This window comes from Camarhynchus parvulus, chromosome 19, assembly GCF_901933205.1.
Source record: "Camarhynchus parvulus chromosome 19, STF_HiC, whole genome shotgun sequence".
Classification (NCBI taxonomy): domain Eukaryota; kingdom Metazoa; phylum Chordata; class Aves; order Passeriformes; family Thraupidae; genus Camarhynchus; species Camarhynchus parvulus.
This window is the reverse complement of record NC_044589.1, coordinates 9,371,725-9,395,197: the sequence shown is the minus strand read 5'-3', so window position 1 is coordinate 9,395,197 and position 23,473 is coordinate 9,371,725. Positions and strand designations below refer to the sequence as shown.

The window sequence follows — 23,473 nt, the reverse complement described above, 5'->3', positions numbered from 1 at the left end:
TTTTTTATGCTAAAGCTTCACTAAGGAACATTTCCAAGTGTAGTGCTTTGGCAAAAAAAAAACCCCAAACATTAACATTTTGTACATAACATTTTTCCCTTCCAAACAGCAGCACAGAGTGGAATTTTCCCCAATCACTCCCTACCTTTGACATTATTGAGGACAGAAGTGTTTAGGGAGGATGGACTCCTGTTCAGTGTGTCCCCTTCTCCAGCTGTGCCAGTGCTCTGCACATCTGCTTTCCTGGAGTCCCCTTGGCCAGGCCGTGCTTCAGGAAGGCTCTCAACCTGCAGGGTGAGCTGCTTCCTTTGGAAATGACTTGGATCCCTTTGTACCAAAAAGGCACTTGGGTCAAAGTTTTCTCTGGGAAATTTAACAATTTTCTGGGATTTTATCCAGCGGCCGTTAACGAACTGAAATCTTTTCAGGTGAATGATCTAAAGGGAAACATGGTAGAGAAAATTATTAAAGGGGCACAATGACATCCCAGTGAGTAATTTTATTGTTCAAAGAGAGTTTTTCCCAAAACATACACATTTTATTCTAAGTTAGTAAAAATCATGCTCTGTGTGACAGTTTGGATTTTGGGATCGAGCTGGTAAAATATGAAACTAATATTTTCATGTGGCAATGATGGCAAAGGTTGCTTCAATTCAGTGATCAGCACTGTCTGTTTTGAATAAGCTACCAAATGTGAAAAATAAGAACTGCAGGTGTCCCACAACCAGAAAGGAGATCTTGTCACCATCTGAGGGTGAGCTGTGTCAGAGCAGCTGACACTGAGCACAAACCACCACCATTTCCTGCAAGGCAGCAGCTAAAAACATTCTGAAGGATTTGAGGTTTGCTTTATTTGCCTGCAAACTCAGTCAGTGCCCCACCTGAGAGTGTGAACAAAGCAAATCATCTTATTCACAGCAAGGCGACTTGGTAGATTTGGGAACAACGTGCTTTGGGTTTGGCTGCTGAGGAGGAAAATGACACAAGATCCTACCAAAATAGGGGGAAGTCTCCAGAGATCCAGTTTTTTAGTGGCCAGGCAGTGGGTCTTGCACTTGGAGCAGTAGTACATCTCATCCTCCCCCAGCTCCTCCTCGCTGGTGAAGGCTCTCAGGCAGCTGTCCAGGTTGATGGGCTCTGCCTGGGCTCGGCGGCTTTGTTCAACACTTTCATGTTCTTCCACGATCTGAAGGGAGAGAAAACTGTCTCTGACTTGGAAATGTAACACACACTGCTCAGAGGAGGGCTCTCCTCACAGTATCACACAAATAACTTTGCTGGGTTGTTCAGAATTAAAGATAAAAACGAGATGTGGTTAAGTTTTAGCAGGAATTTCATTTCAGCTATGAAGAAGCAGATAAAAATAATTCACTGTTCTTATACTTGGGCTCTGCTTATAAATTATCCATAAAGCACAACTTTATAGATAAAACTCACAAATTGGAACAGTTATTCCAGATTCACCCAGCTACAGGCTCACCTTCAGATGTGTTTCGTTGGCTTAATGAGGAAATAGTTTATTCACATGCATAACTGTTTATAGTTACAGAAAATTTATCAAATTAAAGATATTTTGTAATGTATTATGTAATATATTACTATTATATATCTTGACTAGCTTAAAAGCAATTCACAACAGACAGCAAATGCACTGCTGTGGCTCTTTAAAAGCTTCCCTTCCACACCATTAGACCCCATAAGAGGCCTAATATCAAGACATCGATTTATCCAGAATACATTGCCCCATGATTGCTGCCTTTGGTTTAACAGGAAGGGACAAAAGCAGCATCACAGAACCCAAAAGGCTGCAGGGGTGGTATTTCAGAGGTGCTACCAAAGAACCAAGGAAGGTTCCTGCTGGCATTTACCCGTTCCTGTGAGGTCTGGTAGCGCAGGTGCAGTGCAGTGGGGTCCCAGTCCACAGCAATGTAGGCATTGCCCACACAGGCCCTGTCCTCTGAGCACTCAATCCTACAGCCACGGCAGAACCTGGAGCAGAAATTGGCTGTGGTCAGTGCAGGCTTCAATCATTTCTGCATTCACTCCTTTCTGCTCCTGTTTTGGCTCCTCTGCACCCTCCAAGCTCCAGGCCTCGCCTTCAGTGTGTGACATTTTTATGCAGCAATGCTCAGGGTTATTTGTGTTTTTAATGCAAAACTTTACCAGAGTGAGAAAGGGAAGCAGCTGGGTGAGCTCCACCATCTGCCTGCACATGATCCACTGGAAGGTGTCCCTGCCCATGGAAGGGTTGGCATGGGATGATCTTTAAGGTCCCTTCCATTATGATCCAGTCCTGATCAAACCCAGCTACAACCCCAAAAACTCCATTGCTCTGTCTCAACAAGTCATTTTCACCATGATAACTAATTCCAAGAGCTATAAAACACCTTTTAAAAAATTAGTTTGTGGCCTGAATACCCTCCAGCAAAGGTCTGGAATTTTCATTAGCAAGTCTTTGTTTATGGGAAATTCCAAGCACCCTTCCAGGGTGAGTTTCTCATGGCCCATTTTAGATCTTACCCTTCAAATGACAAGGAACTCACAGGGGTGGATGAATTACATCTAAAAATTTGGGTTTCTGTGAATCCCCCCAAACCATGCAAGTCTGTGGACATCCAAGGCTGCACACAGACACAGAATATTGAAAGGGGTTAACAGGTTCTGGATAATCTCATTTCTGTCTCCTAATTTAAAGTTTCTGTGGCAGCAGAACTTTCAGCTCTGCAAGTCATAAAAGCTGTGCTGCAGAGCAAGCCTGCCTGGAGAGAGTTCTGGTGAAATTACATTCCAGATTCTTATTGTTTGATATTACCTCTGAAGTCTGAAATGTACCACAGACCCATTACCATAAATTACCTTTCTGCTGGAGTGATTCCCTGCTGTAAATGGAAAAAAGGACAATTTACCTGTACCATGGACACCAAGCACAAGAATTTCCATCCTTCTGAACTACCCTGAGGGTGAAGGGGTACTGATACCCCATGCTGTCATCACTGCAACAGAGGAGAACACAACATCAAACAGCAGCACTCTCACTGCAATTACCTCCCTTCACTGGCCTTGTTATGATTACTTAAAGAAAACCCTCAAAATGATAATCTTGGTTACAATTTACTATTAAAAGCTGCCTTTCCATGGCTTAAATTCATCAGATATAAATAATTATCAATCACTGGATAAGAACGAAGCCAACATTTAAGTGCAGCTACATTTAACTGTACTAAAAAGAATTTAATTTTAATTACTGCCATTATTGTGAGAAACCAAATGAACACAATTTTCAATCTTGCAAGCAAGTGTAAGGGGCACTGTAGTGTAACTCAGATGCAAGGCTGAGGTGCCCAACTCACCAGTCCTGTGCATGGTTACTGGCTTCCTGAGGAGGGAGGGGGCTGGCCAGCCTGGAAACCTGGATCCACACAGCATCATAGAGGTCCCTTTTCCGTGTGTGAACTGTGCAGGGAACAATCAAGGGCATCCCAAAGAGACTGGGCCTGTTCTTCTGAGATGAGAGAAAATACAGCTCTGTCCTCATCTGTGGGAGCAAAAGGAGGAGTCAGATGTGAAGGTGCATTAACTCACAGTGCAATAATCACCTGGATTGCTGGTCTTGTGCCTTATTTCAGACCCTGCCAATTAAAATTAATCAACAATTGTATTAAAATTACTCTTAATTCCAATATTAAATACTGTATTGAAAAACGTTTCTATTTTATGACATGATGGTGAGGTTATCTGACCACACCACGCATAAACGTGTACAATTATCATGTGGACGTTGAAAAAATCTGCTTTTTTCAAATTTCTTGCCACGTGTGCAAGGCCACTGACCATTTTCCTGTGCACTGCAATGATGTAGCCTGTGCAGGGGCTGTCACACAGCGAGGGCACGTGGCCGTTGAGGGTCCAGCTGGGCGGGCTGCGCTCTGTCCCACATGGCACCACAGTGTTTGGCATCCCGTTGGGAATGAGGCTTGGCTTGGGGATGTCCCCGTTCATCAGGATGGTGGGGGCTCCGTTGGCTGATGGCCCAGTGGAGGTCTCTGCAGGCAGACAAATCCATTATCAATTATCACAGCAGCCACAGCTGAGCAGGGTTTTTATCCCTTCCATTCTCGTGTGGACGCCGAGCACAACCCGCACGTTCCTTTCTGTAATCCTCACTTAATGAGAAACTTTGGTTCTGAGCTTCTCCACAGTGTGCAGCTCAAATGAGAGGAAAAGCAGAGTTTTGTCTCACCTGTCTGCACAGGGCTGGATGCTGAGGTGGGGGAGCCTGGGATGGGGATCTCAAACGCACACAGGAAGCCGCTGACGGACAGACGGACCTTCTGGTTGTCCTGGGGGAAGTTCTTCAGGAGAGAGGGAAAGCTGCTCAGGCACTTGGACACCTTCATCTGGGACCAAAATGTCTTCTGTTCTTCTGCAAGCTGCGTTTATCAGCTCCTCCCTCCCTCCCATCTGCCTCCTTACACCTTCGCAGGAGAATAAAGGAGCCCAAGCCCTCTGCAGGAGTTATCAGTGGTCTCTAATCACACCCAGAGCACCTCATGTCAAGCACTTTTAATCTACAGCAAAAAAATCCCCCTGGAAATACCCCCACACACTGTAAGACAGTCATTACTTATAATCCTGTTGTCTTTGTCTCATCACAGCACCTTAACTTGAGAATTATTACCTCAAGATGATTTTTCCCCCCTAAAAATATCGTTAGCAATCAATTTGAATCTATTTACAGCAAGCTAAATTAGTGTTTAAGAATGAAATAAAAGTTAATCTAGAGACATAACTAAGCTGATTTTTTACCATACTTTTAGTTAAATTATTTCACAGCTCTTGTAGGCAAAATTTACATGTTAAAAATAACAAAGAAACAACAAAACCACCCACAGCATGCTGCAGTAATAATTAATCTTTTTTTCTTTTTACCTTTATATTGGAGCTGTGCACCTCTGCAAGCAGAATCTGCTCTGGTTTGAGGCCACAGAGTTCACTCAGCTGTTTTTTCAAGCCTGTGTACTTCTCATCCATGTTCAATCTCAGCCCATATCGAACAGGAGTGGTACCATCTAATTTAATTACTTTAAAGGGAAAAAGAAACACCCTGGTCAGCAGCCCAGGCAGGTTTTAATGACAATAATACATTACAGCTCCCCACTTAATGGAAAATATTTTTTCCTCAACTTGAACAGATGATTTATTTCATTTTCCCAGTCAATTTTTAAGGTCTGCAGGCAATGTCACAATGTCAGAAACACTCTTGCTGCATAGGCAGTAAAAAATGGTTTCAAAATTTGTTTCACTTTTTTATCATCTTTCCTTTTGCCCCTTTTCCAGCAATCCACAGCTCCTTCAGAGCACAGTTCATGACCCATATTGTATTTTCACCCCAGCCCCTGTTTTTCCTCTGGGCAGATTTAGGACAACCTCACTAGAGAGGGAAGTTCTCAAAATTTCAATTTTAAAAAGATTTTATATTAAATCCTTCAATCAAGACTAAAAATGGGCCATCCTTTTCTGTTTCTAAAGGTTTTACCTTGGTTTAACTGTGTTCCAATGGAAATTCTTGCACTCTTATATTCAAATTACTATATTATTCTAAATAAGTGGTAACAAACAAAATTTGATGTTTTATAACTGTTCCACTCATACAGATTTTATTTGAGGGATGGCACATTTACAGCACTTACCTGTAATTTCTAGGTGCATGTAGCTGTCCATTGGCAAAGGCAAGGATAAAAAATTAAAAGGGTCAAACCTAACACTTATATGCCCACAAGTTTTACATTTCACTTGTGACTTCAGCTGCCCATGAAATAAATCTACAACAATGGATCTGTTTCTTCTCAGATGGTTTTCCCAGGCCTGAAATGAAGCATAAAAAATATAACACCAAGTTAGAAACTGGACACTACTTCATTGGTCTCCAAAGTTTCATTTCGCCTATGGGAGTCAAAGTATTTCCACAGAAGTTATTTCCTAATTTCTAATAAATCTAGTTACAGAACAAGTAAAGTTCTCAACACAATGATCAAAGTATGACACAATTTAAAATTTCTGAGGGGCTCATCAGGCATCTTGAAACATTCTGATACTCCCTAATTTTGACTTGTTCAAAATTGTTGTCAAGTATAATCTTCATAATTTTATTACAACAATTAAAACTAATTTTCAGCTCAAAGGTGAAATTATCTCTGTAAATCACAGCTCTGACAAGATCCAAAAGGTGCTAGAGTCACAAAATGTTGCCATAGGCAGCCTCTTCGACAATTTCTCAGCTTAGTACTGTGAGGAAAAGAAAAAAACACACAAAACCCCCCAAAGGCAAAGACTGAAGCCCCACCTCTGCTGCCACCTCCCAGTCTGGCCGCCCATCACTGTCCTTCAGCTCCACATATGGCTTATCATGAACTCTGTTCAAGTCCTCATGGAGCCCATCCAGGAGAAAAGCCAGAAGCTCCTGGGAGTCTTGCTGTTGAAAGCCATTAAATCTTGGAGCATATTTTGCTATTGTCCACTATAAAAAAAAAAAGCAGCAGAAACTTATTTAATATAATGTAAAAAATGTAAAAATAAATCAAAATATTATAGATGAGATATGTGCTGTCAATGAACACAAATTCAATTGTGAAGAGCTGAAGGGAGCTCCTTTGCTTTCAGAACAAAAGCTCATTTACAGATAAATGCATCACATTTTGTACCTAAAAAGGGCTACAAAAGCCACTTCTCATGGCACAACTTGTGTCATACCACATAACTCCTTTGGCCTTATAAACACAAATTCCACCAGGTCTGATGAACACTGGCTCCTTCTAGGGAAAACTCAGTGTCCAAACTGCTACAATACAGGTAACACCAGGAAAAAGTGCACCGAATTTCTGCTTTTCCAATAAATCCTTATTTTCCACCCCAGAATAACTCACCCTCAGCTTTAAGGGGGCTATGTTCTTCTGGGTGCCACTCCACAGCTCCTGCACCAAATCCCCATAGCACTTGGCCATGTGTCCTTTCATTCCTATGGGATTTGTCCTAGAAATCACAAAGGAATTAATACCAGACTCAAATGTAACCACAGCTCAAGTCTGGAGCTGAAGGAGGAACCAGAAAAGCTTCCTGCTCCCAGCAACAAGAGGTTGTGTTTCCATGCCTCTGAAGTAGTATCTGCTGCAGAGCTGGTAACACTGAATTTAAATCATTCCTTCCCACTGAATTGCAGCTTGCAGAAGCAGACAGCCCTGAATAAATGAATAAATGTTCCAGCACCCAAAGTGCCACTGCTCTCCCCCAGGATTACCTGTTCAGCTCGTAGAGATGCCTCCCTGAGATGAAGTACCGGGTCAGGGGCTGCGTGTTGCTGACACACTGGATGCTGGAGTTCATGAAGCACGTGTTCCCCAGGTTGCTCAGGCCTGTAGCACCCTTCTCAGTAGGAACTTAGTAAAAAAACCATCATTGTAGCAGTTGTGCAGATGAGAAAATTCAGAATGTTGTAGCAGCATCTTCTCACAGTGAGCAGTTTAATGGAACCTGCTCCCAGTTATGACAATACACAGATGCAGCAGATGTTTAAAATATCTGCTCTCTCAACTCTGCCTCACAGAAATTGAGGTATTTTGTTGATCTGATCCACCACAGACAGCAGTGCAACCCATACAGAATATTTACAGGTAATTATGGTACTGAAAAATCTGGGTTTGTTTGTTAAAATCTTAATTATTCCTTGTTTTAACAAAATCCAAGGGAATAAACAAAAAATCCCACCCTCCCACATTTCCAGCACTTAAGTTCATACAAAGGCCAAGCAAAGCAGCATAAAAGACTTCACCCAATGTTAACAGGACTTGTGTTTAAAAGGATTGTTTCAACATTTCAGCTGTTTTCTTGGGATTTTTCTTCTCATCATAATCCAGTGACTTTGTGAAAGACTCACCTTTGTGTCTGTCTATTTTGCTGCTGTTTGCTATAAAAGACATCTCTTCTGGCCAGCTCATGTCTTTGTTTCGAACTAGAAAAGGACATGAAAAGGGGCTTTTAAAAATTGTTACTTACTCCAGAGAGCTTACACAGCTGAAGAGGTTTAATTAAAATTTTCTAATATTTGGGATTAGAAATGTGCTTACTTCTAGCTATTATTTTTGCTAGTTTTCATTTCAATGTTTCTAATCATTATTGGAACTCATTCTATCACTGGCATCCCTCCAACCACACCAGTAACATCTTTAGGAAGCAGCCTTGGGATTGCTTTTGCTCTTGAATAGCAAATTTTTCAGTGCTTATTCTAATTCTCAATAAAGATCCACCAGCTCTGAACAAATCAGTTCATGAGCCACCATCATTATTTTATGTTGTTGCAAACCAACAAAAGATCCAAATGTATTTCAAAACAGGGACAAAATACATGTAAATTTTCCTGAATTAGCTTTGCCACCACCTCCCCACAGGTTCCCCTTGCAAATCTCTATTTTTAGAAGAACAGTCAATTATCCTTTTTATACCTTCTATTACTAAATGCTGCTCATCTTGGATTTTAAGGTATTCCAGTCTGTGATCTTCATCATCCAGCAAAGTGAGATAGTTCTGCAGGAGAAAAAAAAACCACATCATAGAATTAGAGTTGTACATGAACTGAGGATCCTCTACATGAACTGAGGATCCTCTACATGAACTGAAATGAACTGAGGATCCTCTACATGAAACTGAAATGAACTGAGGATCCTCTACATGTACTGAAAAGATCCTCTGCACTCTGAGGATCCTCTGCATGTACTGAGGATCCTCCACAGGTTCTGAAAGGATCCTCTGCACTCTGAGGATCCTCTACATGAACTGAGGATCCTCTACAGGTACTGAAATGAACTGAGGATCCTCTACATGAACTGAAAGGATCCTCTACACTCTGAGGATCCCCTCTACATGAACTGAAGATCATCTACATGTACTGAAAAGATCCTCTGCACTCTGAGGATCCTCTCCATGTACTGAGGATCCTCCACAGGTACTGAGGATCTTCTCCACGTACTGAAAGGATCCTCTACATGAACTGAGGATCCTCCGCATGTACTGAAAGGATCCTCTACATTCTCAGGATCCTCCACATCTACTGAAAGGATCCTCTACACTCTCAGGATCCTCTCACCTCCAATGGGAATTAAAGCACAAAAACCTCTGAAAAACAAACACCAAGAGCCGTGAACTGTAAAGGATCTTTATGGCCGCCCTCATTTCTCTGTGCACGTGCAGTTAGTAGATTCCGGAGAGGAATAAGAACACGTAAAATAAAAAACAAAGCAAGAAGGCAGGCAGAGGAGCAGGGTTACCTCACTGTTGTAGAGCCACAGGCGCATGTCCTCCTCCTTGATGCGCAGCCGCTGGGACAGGTACTCGTGGATCTCCTTGATGGTCTGCATGCGGCTGAAGCAGCCAGTGTAAGCCAGAACCCTCTTCAGAGGGGCGTTTGGGGAAGGGACATTCCCTGCATTCACAGTGGGACAGCAGGAAAACAGACTGCATTTACCCACGGGTCGGATCAAGAACTGTACACTGAATATACTCTCTGCAAAAAGTGTTGTACACTTGTAGTGTTTAGCAGTTAGGTGTAAAAGTAGTTGTTACTGACCCTTTGGGACAACAAATGTGCTGTCACAAAGCAGGTAAAATACCTCCCTTCTTAGCAAAACCTATTAGAAAATTCCTTCTCTGAGACTCTCATAGAAAATAAAAAAATTCAACAGAGTTTCACAAGTTTTCACAATTTTTTTGTCTCTTAAAGACACGGTATGAGAGGCAAAGGGAATTTTCAAAATAAAGGACTTCAGAATTTCATTAGGATTTCCTTTTTGAGAGAATGTTATAAGTAAAATATAAGGTACAAAAACCAGTTTGACTATTTTTGGGAGTAGCATGAGGCACTTTGCTTCAGCTCTTCTGTGCACATGAAATCAGCGTGGCAGCTCACAACAGAAGTACTCATAACAACTAAATTTCTTATAAACTAAATTCCTCAAAACATTCTGTGAAGACACCTGGGATTTCCACCAAAATTTCTCAACAAGCTCACATTTGTAACAACAAATTAATTGGTCAAGATTGTTGCTCTTTCTAATGGGAGCTCATCTTTAAATAAAAGATTTGCACTAGAGATGAGACCAACTTTAAAGAGGGAGGTTTCTTTTTGAGCTTTTTTTGTTTAAAATTCAGAAATTCCCCACTGCTTACAAACATAACAAGCTTTTATTATCCAGCCCAACCCAAACTGGGCATCTGCAATACTTAAGTAGCCTGAGGAGTGACACAATTCTATTTTCACTGTTAAAAGATTACAATAAAATAAACAGTACAACATGAAAAGGTGCAGTATTACATTATCACATGCAATTTGACAAGAGAGCAAATGATACCTTATAAATCAGCAACAAAGCATCAATCTGGCTTCAGTGTACCAAGCAAAGTACTTGGGTTTTTTAAAAGAAAACAACATTTTCTGAGATTAGGGATCAGAGGATTAGTTGTAAGATTACAGCAAGAAAGCACATTTGAGAACTCCACAAGATTAATAACAGATTGAACAATCAAATTAGTGCAGTGCAAAGTAATTCCAAATCAAGATCAAATTTGGCGCATGAGAAGATTCTGTTCATTGGAATTTGGGCATTTTAGGATGTCCAAACAAAGCAGTTTCCATTGGATTAGGTCAGGCAGGAAAGCTGAGTTTGGGCAGAGCAGTTTGTGCAGCACAGCTCGATGGCACAGGCAGGGCTGAGATCTTCCCAAAGCAGTGAAAAACTGAGCATCTGCACCAGGGTTCCACCCACATCCTGACTCTGGCAAGGCTGAAGGATTGATTGACTTTTCAGCAGTCAGGTGAGCCCATTTTTGGACATGTTACTGTGGGTGCAAATGTGTGTCCAAATGTGAGTGCAGGGCTTCCTTCCAGCCTCTCGTGTGAGGCAAACTGGGAACTGGAGACAATTCCTGAAACACCTCAGCTGAAATGTGAAGCCACAACCTAAAGATTACTCTTGTACAATCTTTTGGTGAGCACTACCACCACAATTATGACAAATAGATTTTAGCTGGGTGTTTATACTTCGTATTTAATTGTCTTTTTGAACTACATCAAATAATAGTCTTCATATTCCATTCATTTCATCTCTCTCTAAAGAGCATTAAATAATTTTGGGCATCAAAGCCCAGCTGCCCAAGTAACTCAGAAGCATTTGGCTGAGCATTAATTGAATTCATTGTGCCACTGCACTATCAGAGAGGCACAGAGGCACCTATTCCATGGCTACAGCAATCACTCCCAAAATGGGAATGCCTAGCTCTGGCTCTCCTGATCAGTTCAGCTTCTGCAGTGCTTATTTCTCATCCTCAACTCACCCATAAACATGGCAATCAACAGATTTCCCTGCAAATGCTCCCTGCTACCTTTTCCCTCGAGGAGAGGGCAGGGGAAAGCCCTGGAGCCTTTTCCCTTGAGGGCAGCCCTGGATGCTCCCGAGCGCCGATTGTGCCGCAGGGCGATCGAGCTGGAGCACAAGCACAGCACAGGAAGCTCCTCCAGCCTGGGCTGGCCTAGAAACTGCACAGGGGATGGTGGTTCTTGCTGCATTCTTAAGTTACCTCTGGGCAAATGCTGAGGGAACATTCTGAGGCTCATCATACCCATATTGACCCAGACGTTGGACTGCTGGGTGCGCGTGGCCGGCTGCTGCCGCAGGAACAGCAGGTACCGAGGGAACAGCTCCAGCTCTGGCACGTTTGTCTTGCTGTTCTTGATCACCTGCAGAACATGTGAGGAACATTGCAGACACTCACCTTGCAAGTGTGGAGGGAATAGCAATGGGAACAGGAGCAAGTCGTTCATTAAAAAGTGGTTAAATTATTAAAAAGCCAAACTCTTTAATGAGGAGACCAAAAATCCGAACTTCTCGTGGGGTTTTAGGCAAATATCCCCAGGAATGACAATTTCCTGATTCCTAAGCACTTTTTGGAGCTTATTAGCTGCAGGTTGTCAAAAGCAAACACCTTATTTAGTGCAGCATCACTCTCTGCACCACACCATGGAAAGAATATTTTTATAATTCCTGGAATATATGTGAATCCACAATGAACCTCATTAATTCCACTCAGTGTATAATACTTCCACATAAAAGTTTCACAGCTGTTGAAAGAACTGACAAATGCAGGATAAGACATTTGGTTTGAACTTTGTGAACCACAGGATTGACATAAAGCCTTCATATTGTACAAAGAGGCTGCAACCTCCTTTTGTTGCATTCTGCTGCCTTGACAGAAAAAGCTGAAATTACCCCAAAACATATTTTGCAGCTTTTCAGCCATCATTTCTACAAAGATTTTGCCAATTAGATCTGTCCAAATATACAACCAGAAATGGAAGGAATGTTCAGTCTTTTTGTGACCATGTGAAGCAAAAGAAAACAGCTCAAGCTGTGAGAAGGAACGTACCACACTCAAGTGCCACAGTATTCAACTTCAGCTACAACAAAAACAATGGCGATGACATTTTCTGAGGGAAAAAAAGCACATTACTTTGTGTATAAAGTGATGTGGCCTTTTCTGGATCATGAAAGGTGTTTGTTTCCATGGAGAATGTGTGGGAGGAGGTAAGAAGCCAGTGATTTTTCCCTGTAAAATAATTGTCTGCACTAGAGCCAACAGACCAAATTATCAAAAATATAGAGATAATCCTCTCCCATCTGTGACACTGAATGTTTGTGACATCAACCACCAAAAATCTATTGCTACCAGCACAAAACCTCCCTCATATCCTTTTTTTTAAGTGCATCTCCTACAAGGGACTACCTGACACAGAACAAACCAACCGCTCTGTGGAATAAATATGCTCAAGAGAAATTGAAGAAAAAGTTCCAAGTGTTTCCAAGAGAGCAGACTCCTGCAGCTCCAGCTCCCAGGGCCTCCTGAGCAGCCATTCTGACACAGGAGAGTCCTGGCCTCACCTATTGCCAGCTGCTTTTGAGCTCTTCCTCAAGCCCTGCACATTGTGTTTGTGATGCTGAACCCAAAGGAGCAATTGTTGCTTTCCCCCTACTTGATGAAATTGTCAGAGAGAACAGGTTTTCAGAGCTGCAGGTGTCCCACTTTTCATTCTATAGCTTTTTAACTCTATTTCAGCCTTAGAGATGAGAATTTTGGTGCCAAGCCTTTTAAACTGACCTCAGGCTTACTTTTGTGTGCTTCAGCAAACAGCAGCAGCTGAGCAGCACCCCTGCCCTGCTGCCAGAGCCCTGGGATTGTGCTGCAAGCTAAAACTCCTGCTAAACAGCACAACTTTCCACCCAGGGCCAGCCTGGAGGCTGCTTTTCCCCAGTTTGCTCTTCCAGACACAGGATGAAGTGGGAGATGATTGTAGGAGGTTTCCTCTGGACAAATCTGGTGTTAAAAAGTGTCTAAAATCACAACTCACCGGCCTGGGCAAGGACAGGTTTGCTCCATACCAGTGGTAAAGCGCTCTCCAAACTGGCTCTGGCACCATGACATAGTCCTTTCCTTCCACCAGCTGTGGGGATCTCTTCAATCTTCCACCCTCCATGGTTAATGATGCAGCCTTTAAAAAAAAAGGGGTTTTTGTCACATCTCAAGGGGAGAAATGAGTACATGGCCACAATGATTTTAGTTCGTGAACACTGAACACTCTTTAATTATTAAAAGGCTTCTAAGTAACAATTAGCAGCTGCTTTTCACACTGAGAGATGGTGGTTAAATGTAACAGTAATTAACGTTCAAGTCTCATTATTTACTGGTTCTCTAAAAGCCTGTGCAGTATAAAATTCATGTGTTTTGTTCTTGTGTCACCTACTCCAACAATTCTGAACAGAAAAGTCCCAGCTCTGCTCAGCACTGATGCTGCTGCTCTGTGTTTCATGTTCTATCTGCACCCATACTGCACAAACTATCAGCTTTGTTTTACTATCTTGTTATGTAACAGCAGTAAATTCATCTTTAGATGGGAATGCTGAAGTGTTTGATTATCAAAGTATTTTACATTTAATGCTGCAAGCTGTCTTTTCATAAATACCTTCCCAACTGGAAGAATATTTTGAATGTTTCTTTTCTCACAAAACACAAGAGTAGCTGTAGAAGCAGAACACAATTTTTCCCTCTTAGAATAAGAGTAAGAAACCTCAATTTTGCTGTGTGACAGAGCAGCATTGATTCAGAATTAAGCTGAAAAAACCCAACATAAAAAATGCTATGATAAAAGAGAGCTAAACTATGCTTTTCCTCTATTGCCATGCCTTGGGTGCCTTTACCTTGACTGGCTCCTGGGTCACCAGGGGCTGGTTATCAATAGCTCCTGGTTTCTGGGGGTTCAGCTGGAGCAGAGCATTCCCGTTGGACCCCAGGAAACACTGGTTGTTATTGTCTGAAGTGTTGTGCTGCCTTGCAAAGCTCACCTCAGAGCCTGGGCTGCCAGGGTACAGAGTATCTGAGCACAAAGCAGGGGAAAAAACCAGAAATAATTAGAAATAATTCACTTCCTGATCCCATAAACCACAAAGGAATGAGTTACACTCTTGTATCCTTGTTTTAAAAAAGATCAAGTTTGCTGCCCTTCCTCCTGCAGTGAAACATGCAACTCTTCCACTTCCAGAGGGATAAATCTGCTATCTCCCAGAAGGGGATTTATGACATTATATTTTATATATTTTACATCATGACTACACAAACACAGCTCTGAAACAGCCTAACCAGCTTTGCATGAGCAAATGTGGTGAGTATTTAGTTGTCACCTGGATGTTTGAATATCAAACTCCTAAAAAAACTCACATGCAAAACTGAAGATAAATCCAGTAATGCCTTGGTTTGTTTTTCCTTGAAAAGGCAAATGATTCTTATAGAAGCTGCTTTGGACATGCAGAACTAAATGGAAATTTCAATTAAAATAAAAATAAAAAGGAAGATCCTTTGTCTCTCTACCCTTTGTTTCCCCCAACCCCTATACCCCAAAACAACACAGTAATTTACCTAATTTCAATTGAAGTTATGATTTTAAAATATCAGATGCAACCTTCAGCTGCCTTACAAGAAAAAAAATGTCCAATTCTCACAAGAACTCCTTGAAAATCAGGACTAAAATCTCCTCTTTCACAAAGATGGCTCTTAGGATCTGCACAAACTCATTCAAATTTAAATCACATGCCCTGTAAAAGTACAACTGTGCTTTTCCTCATGGTTTTTTGCTGTTTCTTCCCTTTTTACTATGATTGCATGGCAGAGTATAGGATCAACCAGCTCAAAACAACTTAATGTGAAAGTGAGGGGAAAATCCACTCAGAAAATAAGCCATAGGACAAAAAAATACCTTGAAAATAATTTTGGAAATGAATCCCAGCATAACAGATGAACTGCTGTTAAACAAGACTTTGTGTTTAGCCACCACAGACTAAGGAATCCTCAAAAAATCCTCAAAAAGTCCTCAAAAAATGCTCAACCCCCTGCAATGCAAGCTGTGCTATGTCTCTGGCTGGAGGGGTCCATGCAGTGTGCAGTTTTCCCAAAAGCTGTTCTACATTAAACCTCCAAGGAAATAAGATGCTTACTGCTGCTGGTGGACTCTGAGGCTTCTGAGGCAGTGGAAATATTATCTGAAAACTTTTCTTCTGGAGCACTGAAGTCATTAAGACCTCCCATTTTGTCTTCTCCCTGTTCTGGGGTATTGGCTGCAGCAGCTACCAGGGGATTCTTACCTCCACTCAAGACAGATGAAGGCTCTATCACAACTGGGTTTGCATCCTAGAGGTGGGAAAAAACCACAGAAGTTAATTATGAGCCAAGATCAAAGATGTGTCAGTCAAACCAGCCACCAAAAATTCACAGTTGTGTGACTGCTTTTGCACATCACAAGATTTGCTGATAGAAAAATGCTTTCTATATGTACAAATAAAAAAAAATCAGCAGAAATCAACTTCCAAAATTGTTAAAACAATCAAATAAACCACCCTGCATAGAGTCAGAATTCCAAAATTATTCCTCCTGTCTAGATACGTAAAAATATACCTAGTTTTAAACAGCTGTAATTACAGATTGTAAATATTTGAAGACTTGAAGTTCATGTGGTTACATGAGAACAGCAAGCACAGCAACAAAAACCACTTTTTTCCCCTCAAACCTTCAGTATTTTCACAGAAATTCTGGTGGGTTTTGATTTTTGCTTGAGAAGTGCAGTGAGTAATGGCCTTGTGCCATTATGCAAAGGATTAGGGAGAAAATCCTGAGCACATCTGAGCACTCACACCAGGCCAAGGATCAAATTACCTGGCATTTCTGGCATTTCAGCCCTCATTTGGCCAATTCATTGTGCACAAAGAATAATGGTCTTTACAAGGGTAGTTAACGCACACATTGCACTTTTATTTGTTTTTATAAAACAAATCAAGTACTTATATGATTACTTATGAGGGTATAAAAACTCTTTTGAGAGGTTTATTTCACTTGTTTAGCCTGCAAATAATATTTATCTCTAATTATATTTTATTAAATATTCTGTATTTTGTACAATTCAGTGGTGCTTTAGCTTAAATATTTTAATTAAAGGGTACTAAAGAGCACCCAGTATCTAAAAAGTTTTAGTAGGACTCCTTTGATTGGGTATTAGGCTGTTTTTTGTCATTGCCTCTTAAGCTAATTATAGCAATTTCCTCCTTTGTCCAGAAAATTCAGAGTGTGTTTGTGGCCCAAGCCAAGTCAAACCCAAAGCGGGCAGCTTCATTATCAAATGGATCAGAAAATGTGAAATAAATGCTCCTGTGAGCATGGCTCTTATTCAGAAATAATCTTAAGATGCAGGAATGATGAAAGAGATGAGAATTTAATGAAATTACAGTGCAAAGCTCCCCACATAACAATGATTCAGCAGAACAATTACTTTCCACCAAGAGACAGGAGATGCTCAGTTCTGAGCATTATTGGTTCAGCAGTCATTTCCTCCACACTGTTTTTTCCATCAACACATTCAGAAAGACAAGAAATCACTTCTTCAGTATAGATTATTATTATTATTATTATTATTTTACTTACATATTTGACATATTCTTTCCACTGGTGCCACCAGGGCATAGCAATGAGAAACCAGTTGTGCCCTGGCTGGAGGCCATACCTGCTCTCTCTTTCCAACCAGCCTCTGCACAGAGAGAATGGGAATTTTTAGCACAAACAGAGAATTTCCAGATCTTTTGAAAATACTCAAAGGTGGATCTGAAAGGCATTTAAGCTCCTGAGCAAAGCACACACCTAATAATCTGTCCTTCCTCCTCTGGGGTGGCAGGTCGCAGTCCCAGAACGATGTGACACACCTGGAAAAAGAAAGAACTTCTTATTAGCAGGCAAATAAAACCAAATAAACAACTCATATGAGACTTTTAATCATTTAATAATGGAGAAAGATTACTTAAAATTGAATACAAATTGGAAAAAAAATCTTTTGATGAAAAAATTGAGTAAGAACATCTTTTGAGCTGTGAGATGCCCATCTTGTTCCCACTGTTAAGAGAAAGGCACCAAGAATGTCAAATGCCCCCAGACAAATGCTGAGGTGAAGAGAAAAGCAGTTCTCATTATTCCAGGCTGTGCCAGATCCCAGGGCTGCAGTGGATCAGACACACAAATCAGGATGTCTGGGTGTGCTGGGGACCGGGAATGAGGAACTGGGAGAGTGCAAGTGGTTGGAAGAGGATGAACTAAAAGTTAAAAAGGAATTGAAAAGGAAAAAAGTGAGAATGAGTGGTTCTAGATGGGATTGAAAGGGAAACAAACACTGGAAAGGCTGAGGGAGAACTTCAGAGCAGAGCAACCAACCCAAAGCACAGCCAGAACCACTCTGCAAAGTGCAGGGCATGCTCTGGATGGCTGGGGCTATTTTTCTTTCTCATTTTTAAATTCAGTTTTGAACTGAACTCGAAGGAAAGGCCCCATCTCGTGGGCAGCTGCCTGGCCTGGGTGGGGTTTCATTCCCAGTACAAACCAGTGTCAGATGGCTCCTATTTCACCCCTTTCCAGTAGAGCTGGACAGGAGGAAAGGAGGGAAGGGCTCCTCAGGGAGCAGGCGCAGCTCCCAGATGGTTTTGCTGCTCCCCCCATGATTTACAGCCTTCTCCTCATGTCCCTTTTGAGGCTATCAATTTGTATCTCAGCTGGAGATCTCTAATCACTGCTAAGATGTCTTACTTGAATTTATATTACGGTGAGAGAGACCATTTCACATTCTGAATGAAACAAAGGCCATTAGCCAGGGGGTAGCAACAGATTTTCCAGCACACACAACACAGCTGGGCCTGGTGTTTCTTTTTAAATTTGTGTAGCTAAAATGAGATTCTTCAGATAAACCAACCCCTCTGCAAACAAACTCATTTGTTGACAAGCTTTCCACTCAGAATATTTGGCTTTTCTGTCTGCAGATGAGGCACATGACACCTCAAATAAATGCCCAGATAAATCAATGGCAGACTCTGCCCTGTGCTTTATGTGATAAAGTTATCAAAAAAAAAAAAAAAAATTAAAATCTAAAATGAAAACACAGCAGCTATGCCAGGAGGAAAAAAAACATTGTAAATGAGACTTCCAATGAGCAATGTGCAACATTGGTGATGTGTAATCAGCATCAGGACAGATTTATTACATCTTCATTCATTCTTTGTCAAGATTGCAGGGATATTTGTTAGTTCATCAATATTTAGTTATGAGGGGATATTTGATGCCAGACAGGCCAAAAATAAAGACAGCCCTTCTGGAGAAGGTTGCAACTTCAGCAAACTTGATGTAATTAGAGATAAAATGAATTTGAAGAACTTTCTGGTGTTATTCTTTCCAGCTGTGGTGTAGCTGGTGGCCTCAGGATACCCTCACTCAGTCACCCTGAAGCTCTTGGCAAAGTATCATTCAAAATCCAATTTATAAAGTAGTCACAGGCCAATTAGGATTATTATTATTATTATTTAAACTCCAAGTATCAACCTCAAAGGAAAACAGGTAAGGAACAAACTGCAGTGGATGAAAATACTCTTCAGGGTTATTTTCTGCACAAAGTGAGCCAGAGCTAAAATATGGCTTTCAAGGATTTAGAGAAATCCAATTCAAGCTCAATTAAAACCCAATTCAGCACACACTTAATCCTCAGCTTCTGCAAGTGAACAGTGATAGGATATCCCAGCTTTCCAGGACTGCTTCATTAAGGAAGCAATGAGAGGTACCTTAGAGGGCCTTAACAGAAAATGTAAAAGGAAACTGGTTGTAAAATGAAAAAGGAAAGTATTAGAGATTTTTTTTTTTCTCATTCCCTGGGTTACTTTCTTGGCAAAGATTTGCCACAAAAATCATTTCAAACACAGCCTTTGTCTAATGGAAAACATAATTGCTGATGCACTCGAAATTTCATTTTCTGAGCAGTGCACCAGGTTCTCTTGAACAGATGAGGCTTTGGGCATTCCATGCACTGCAAGAACAACAACCAAAGAGAGAATCATCTGCCAAGGCAGCCCAGAGCTGCAGAGCCACATCCCCTCCTGTGCACACAAATGCTGATGCTGCACTTCGTGGCCACGCAGAAAGCTCAGCAGTTAATTACTGTAAATTACAACCTTAGATTTCCCCTAAACACACCTGAAAAAGCAGATTTAAAAATTCATTGGCAAGAGCACTCTTCACACTCCATATCTGGTAGTCCTCCAGAGTGAGGTGTCCAAGCTGGAAGGGAGGAGAAAGAAAGAGAAGGAAAAACCATCAAAACATGAACCTGGTTCTGGTAAAATGCTCATTACCAGTCTCATGCAAAGCAGGACAAAACCAGGGAATTGATAAAAATTGGCATCTACCACTATTTAAATAAAATTTGATCCAGTAAAAGAAAAAAATTCCAGTTCTATCATAAGACAGGCAGCCTAGAGAGCTGAGCAGCTCAGAGTGCAGGGGTGAGCAGTGCCCAGTGAGGAACCTCTCCTCATTCCCATCCAGTGCCCATCCCTGCACCCTTCACACACCCACAGCCTCCTCTGAGGGAAGGAAAAACCAGTTTGGGTCACCAGGCCCCTGTGATCTCAGCTAACAACACAAATCCCTTGAATTCCTCATCCCCTGCAGTCCCAGAGGTGCAACACTGACCATGTCAGAGGGATCTCTGGTTCACTGAAGGGATCAGGCTGAGTTTTTTATCTGGCAATATAATTCAGAGCCAATTTTACAGCACTGCCAGGTACTCTGCCTCTCCTTCCAGACCATTTTCTCCAGAGTTAACCCAGGTCAAAGCTAACACATGAAAAGAGGTTAAATAATTTATGTAATTACTGCACCATCAGCTCTTTCCAGCACTACACTGATGATGCCACTAAAAAAATCCTCTGAAGACTGAAGTCTTCTTTTTTAACTCTTTGTGGAATCAGGACTGCTGTACACTTGCTTATAAACTACCAAAAAATAAAAACCTCAAAGGATGAAACAGAGAGAAGCCACAATTTCCACTGCTTTGGCAATTAAAGAATTACAATAAAGTATTTGCCCACCACTTTGTTGGATTACAAGCAGGCAAGACAACTATTCACACACATAATTAAGCATTTCTAGACATTCTTTATAGTTTTTCATAAATTATTTATCGTTTCCAGACACTCTTCCCAATTAGTGAAGCAAAGGATGAAATAATGGAAGCAACTTCAACAATATTTTTTGTGGATATCTCCAAATCTCCTATTTCCAGAGAGCAAGGAGGAGAATTACAGAGAATTACAGATTTACACCCAGCTACATTTAAAGCACAATATAAACTACCAGGACTTTCTGCTGTGTCATGACAGATGCTTCCATAGGAGGACAATGTGTCTTGACACAGCATAAAATATAAGATAAACTTCTGCACTCTCTCTCAAGATCAATTTTAACAGGAAACAAAGAACAATTTCCCCAGAACAGAAGTCAAGCATCAGATGTAAAACTGGTGTTAGTTATGCACAGCAGAGCCTTGCAAACAGTGCAGGCTTCCAATTAATTTCACCTGATTATGCATTTTGGGTTTAGCTTCATATATTAAAATGGCTTATAAAACTCAAACACATCCTTTCTTTCACAGAACAACCTGGTAAATTTTAATGGAAAACTGACATTCCTTGAAAAAGATTCTTTTATTGACACATCTCTGCTCTAAAGAAAGCACTTCCTTATAAATAAACTCAAGATACTGGGGTATAAAAATGACAAGGGAAGAGCAGCAAATTCCTACCTTTGTGTTATCATGCACATGTAAAATATCTTCCACAATTTCAGACAAACCCATGTCCAACTCCTTCAACAAAAGGATCAGAAATCAGAGTTAAAGTCTCCCAGCAGGATGTGCTTAGAATAAAAATAAAACTGTAAGAGATGCTGGAAACTCTCAGTAATTCAAACCAAGGGCTCCCAGAGAAAAAAAATCTGTGCTTTTGTACCTTTCTTTATATGAAAGAACACACATTATAGAGAGACCACTGAGTTTGGGCAGGTCAGAACACACATTCTAACCAAACCTTGGGATTTGGGCAGGTCAGAACACACATTCTAACCAAACCTTGGGATTTGGGCAGGTCAGAACACACATTCTAACCAAACCTTGGGATTTGGACAGGTCAGAACACACATTCTAACCAAACCTGGGGATTTGGGCAGGTCAGAACACACATTTAACAAACCTTGTGCTTGGGACAGGTGAGAGCTCTGCAAGACAAGGGACAGCCACCTGTCCCCCTCCCCAGCTCAAGGGAGCCTGTACATTGTGACCCCCACCCAAACAAGATGCACATTCCTCCTTTGGAAGGATGGCTCAGGAAACAGAAGGGAACCAACCCCCAGCCACCACTCACAGGTATTTTGTCTGTCCTGTTGTCTTTCCAGACCTCTAAAAGTGCCACCACCATGTCCTTGAGCTCGGTGCGGGACAAGACCCCATCGCGGTCCACATCAAACACCTTGAAGCAAACTGAGGGAAAAGGGAATGACTTTGCTGTCAGAACCATTGCACAACTCTTGTTTCTTTATTCCTTGCAGCCCCTGAGGCTGCAGAGCAGCTGATGCAGCGCTGACAGCTCTGAAGGGGGGATGCACGTGTGGAGGTGAGGAAATGGAGCAGCTGTTTCACAAGCTCAAACCCACATCCCTGCAATGCTCTGCTCGCTGTGTTTGCTGATGGGACCTAGCAGGGAGCACATGTGCATCCAGAAATTTCCAGGGAATTACAGCTTGGAAGTTGCAACAATGTGGTTTTGGAGAAGTAGGGAACAAAAAGTGTTTCAAAACACAGGAACCTTGCAGGGAGCCAGCTGGGAACTGGGCAGTGAAAAGCCACAACATGCTATTTACCACAAGACAATCAAATAGGACATTTGTTTTCTATTATAGATAATGAGTAGCTAAGTGTTTGCACTTTCTATATTGAGATACACACTTCTGCCTCAAAATGCAGAGCACTGAAAAAATAACTTCTGAAATGTAGTTTTCCCCATAATTTACATGGAACTACTGATAAGCTGTAAAATATACGGAATTAAGTTTAATCATCCTTTATAAAAGGAAAGCTTGATATTTAAAATTCCTCTGTTTTTTTTTTTTTTTAACTTTTGAAGTCACTTTTCACAGACTTGTTCAGCGGGAAAATAATCTTAACAGGTGAAAACAACTAAACCTCATTGTTCAAACTGAAAAACTGCTCCCAAATTAACAGTTAAATTTTGCATACTTACACTTCTGTCTCTCTGCCAAGGGTCCCCTGCAACATGCTGAGAGCCCACAGGAAATTTCTTTAAAATCTATGTGATTGTCTCGGTTTTCATCAAAAGCATTAAACAAACCTGCAAACCACAAAAGCATCTCCTGTTACAGCACCTGAGAGAGGCACCCTGCACCTCCACCAGGGGTTCATGGGCAAGGAGAGGTACAAACACTTGTCATTTACTCTCATTAAGTGTAATAAAGGTAATTAAGCACTACTAAGGCCATTTAAAGGTGAATTAGATGTCTCAGGGACGGCTGATCCAGCCAAGGGTGGGGAGGGAATCAAGAATTCTGAGCAGCTGCCTGCTCCTCACACCCTCCTTGTAATGAGTGATGGAGAGTGGAGCTGAGCCTGTATGGGCAGCCCTTCCCATGTGCCTGGCAGAAATTCCTGTGGAAATCACAGAACAGAAATTCCTGTGGAAATCACTGAACTGCACTGCAAATTTGGATACTTACACTTCTTACCCTGAATTAGGAGCTGTAGCTACCAGCCTTCAAAGCATTTAAGAGTTCAAATCATACAGCATTACTTATCCTGTAACTTGTATTTTTTTTTTTGCAACAATGACTCCACAGAAGGCAAAGAATGAGCAGAAACCATCCAAGTTTCCCCACAGCAGCTGTGCAAGTTTAAATCACTAAGTAGATAAAAGACACTCAGAAAAAAAAAAGGATGTGGGGATACATCCCTACAGAATTG

The 23,473-nt window shown here is 41.4% G+C and overlaps 1 protein-coding gene across 3 annotated transcripts in view; it reads right to left on the bottom strand.

Moving 5' to 3' along the window:
• Positions 1-23,473, bottom strand: part of USP32 (ubiquitin specific peptidase 32) — a 62,756-nt gene that overhangs the window by 4,095 nt on the left and 35,188 nt on the right. The window contains exons 7-31 of one of the 3 annotated variants that reach the window (XM_030962515.1): positions 22,740-22,847; positions 21,864-21,979; positions 21,248-21,310; positions 19,639-19,722; positions 17,275-17,336; positions 17,062-17,164; positions 15,585-15,777; positions 14,295-14,470; positions 13,448-13,588; positions 11,623-11,782; positions 9,318-9,472; positions 8,496-8,577; positions 7,931-8,005; positions 7,295-7,433; positions 6,924-7,029; positions 6,344-6,517; positions 5,691-5,865; positions 4,930-5,081; positions 4,241-4,352; positions 3,832-4,043; positions 3,351-3,535; positions 2,907-2,993; positions 1,869-1,989; positions 995-1,186; positions 146-437 (exon numbers count right to left, since the gene is read on the bottom strand). In XM_030962515.1, the coding sequence (XP_030818375.1) occupies positions 146-437; positions 995-1,186; positions 1,869-1,989; positions 2,907-2,993; positions 3,351-3,535; positions 3,832-4,043; positions 4,241-4,352; positions 4,930-5,081; positions 5,691-5,865; positions 6,344-6,517; positions 6,924-7,029; positions 7,295-7,433; positions 7,931-8,005; positions 8,496-8,577; positions 9,318-9,472; positions 11,623-11,782; positions 13,448-13,588; positions 14,295-14,470; positions 15,585-15,777; positions 17,062-17,164; positions 17,275-17,336; positions 19,639-19,722; positions 21,248-21,310; positions 21,864-21,979; positions 22,740-22,847 (3,465 nt within the window). The remainder of the gene's footprint in view (positions 1-145; positions 438-994; positions 1,187-1,868; positions 1,990-2,906; positions 2,994-3,350; positions 3,536-3,831; positions 4,044-4,240; positions 4,353-4,929; positions 5,082-5,690; positions 5,866-6,343; positions 6,518-6,923; positions 7,030-7,294; positions 7,434-7,930; positions 8,006-8,495; positions 8,578-9,317; positions 9,473-11,622; positions 11,783-13,447; positions 13,589-14,294; positions 14,471-15,584; positions 15,778-17,061; positions 17,165-17,274; positions 17,337-19,638; positions 19,723-21,247; positions 21,311-21,863; positions 21,980-22,739; positions 22,848-23,473) is intronic. The other 2 variants (XM_030962516.1, XM_030962517.1) reach the window with 2 other exon arrangements.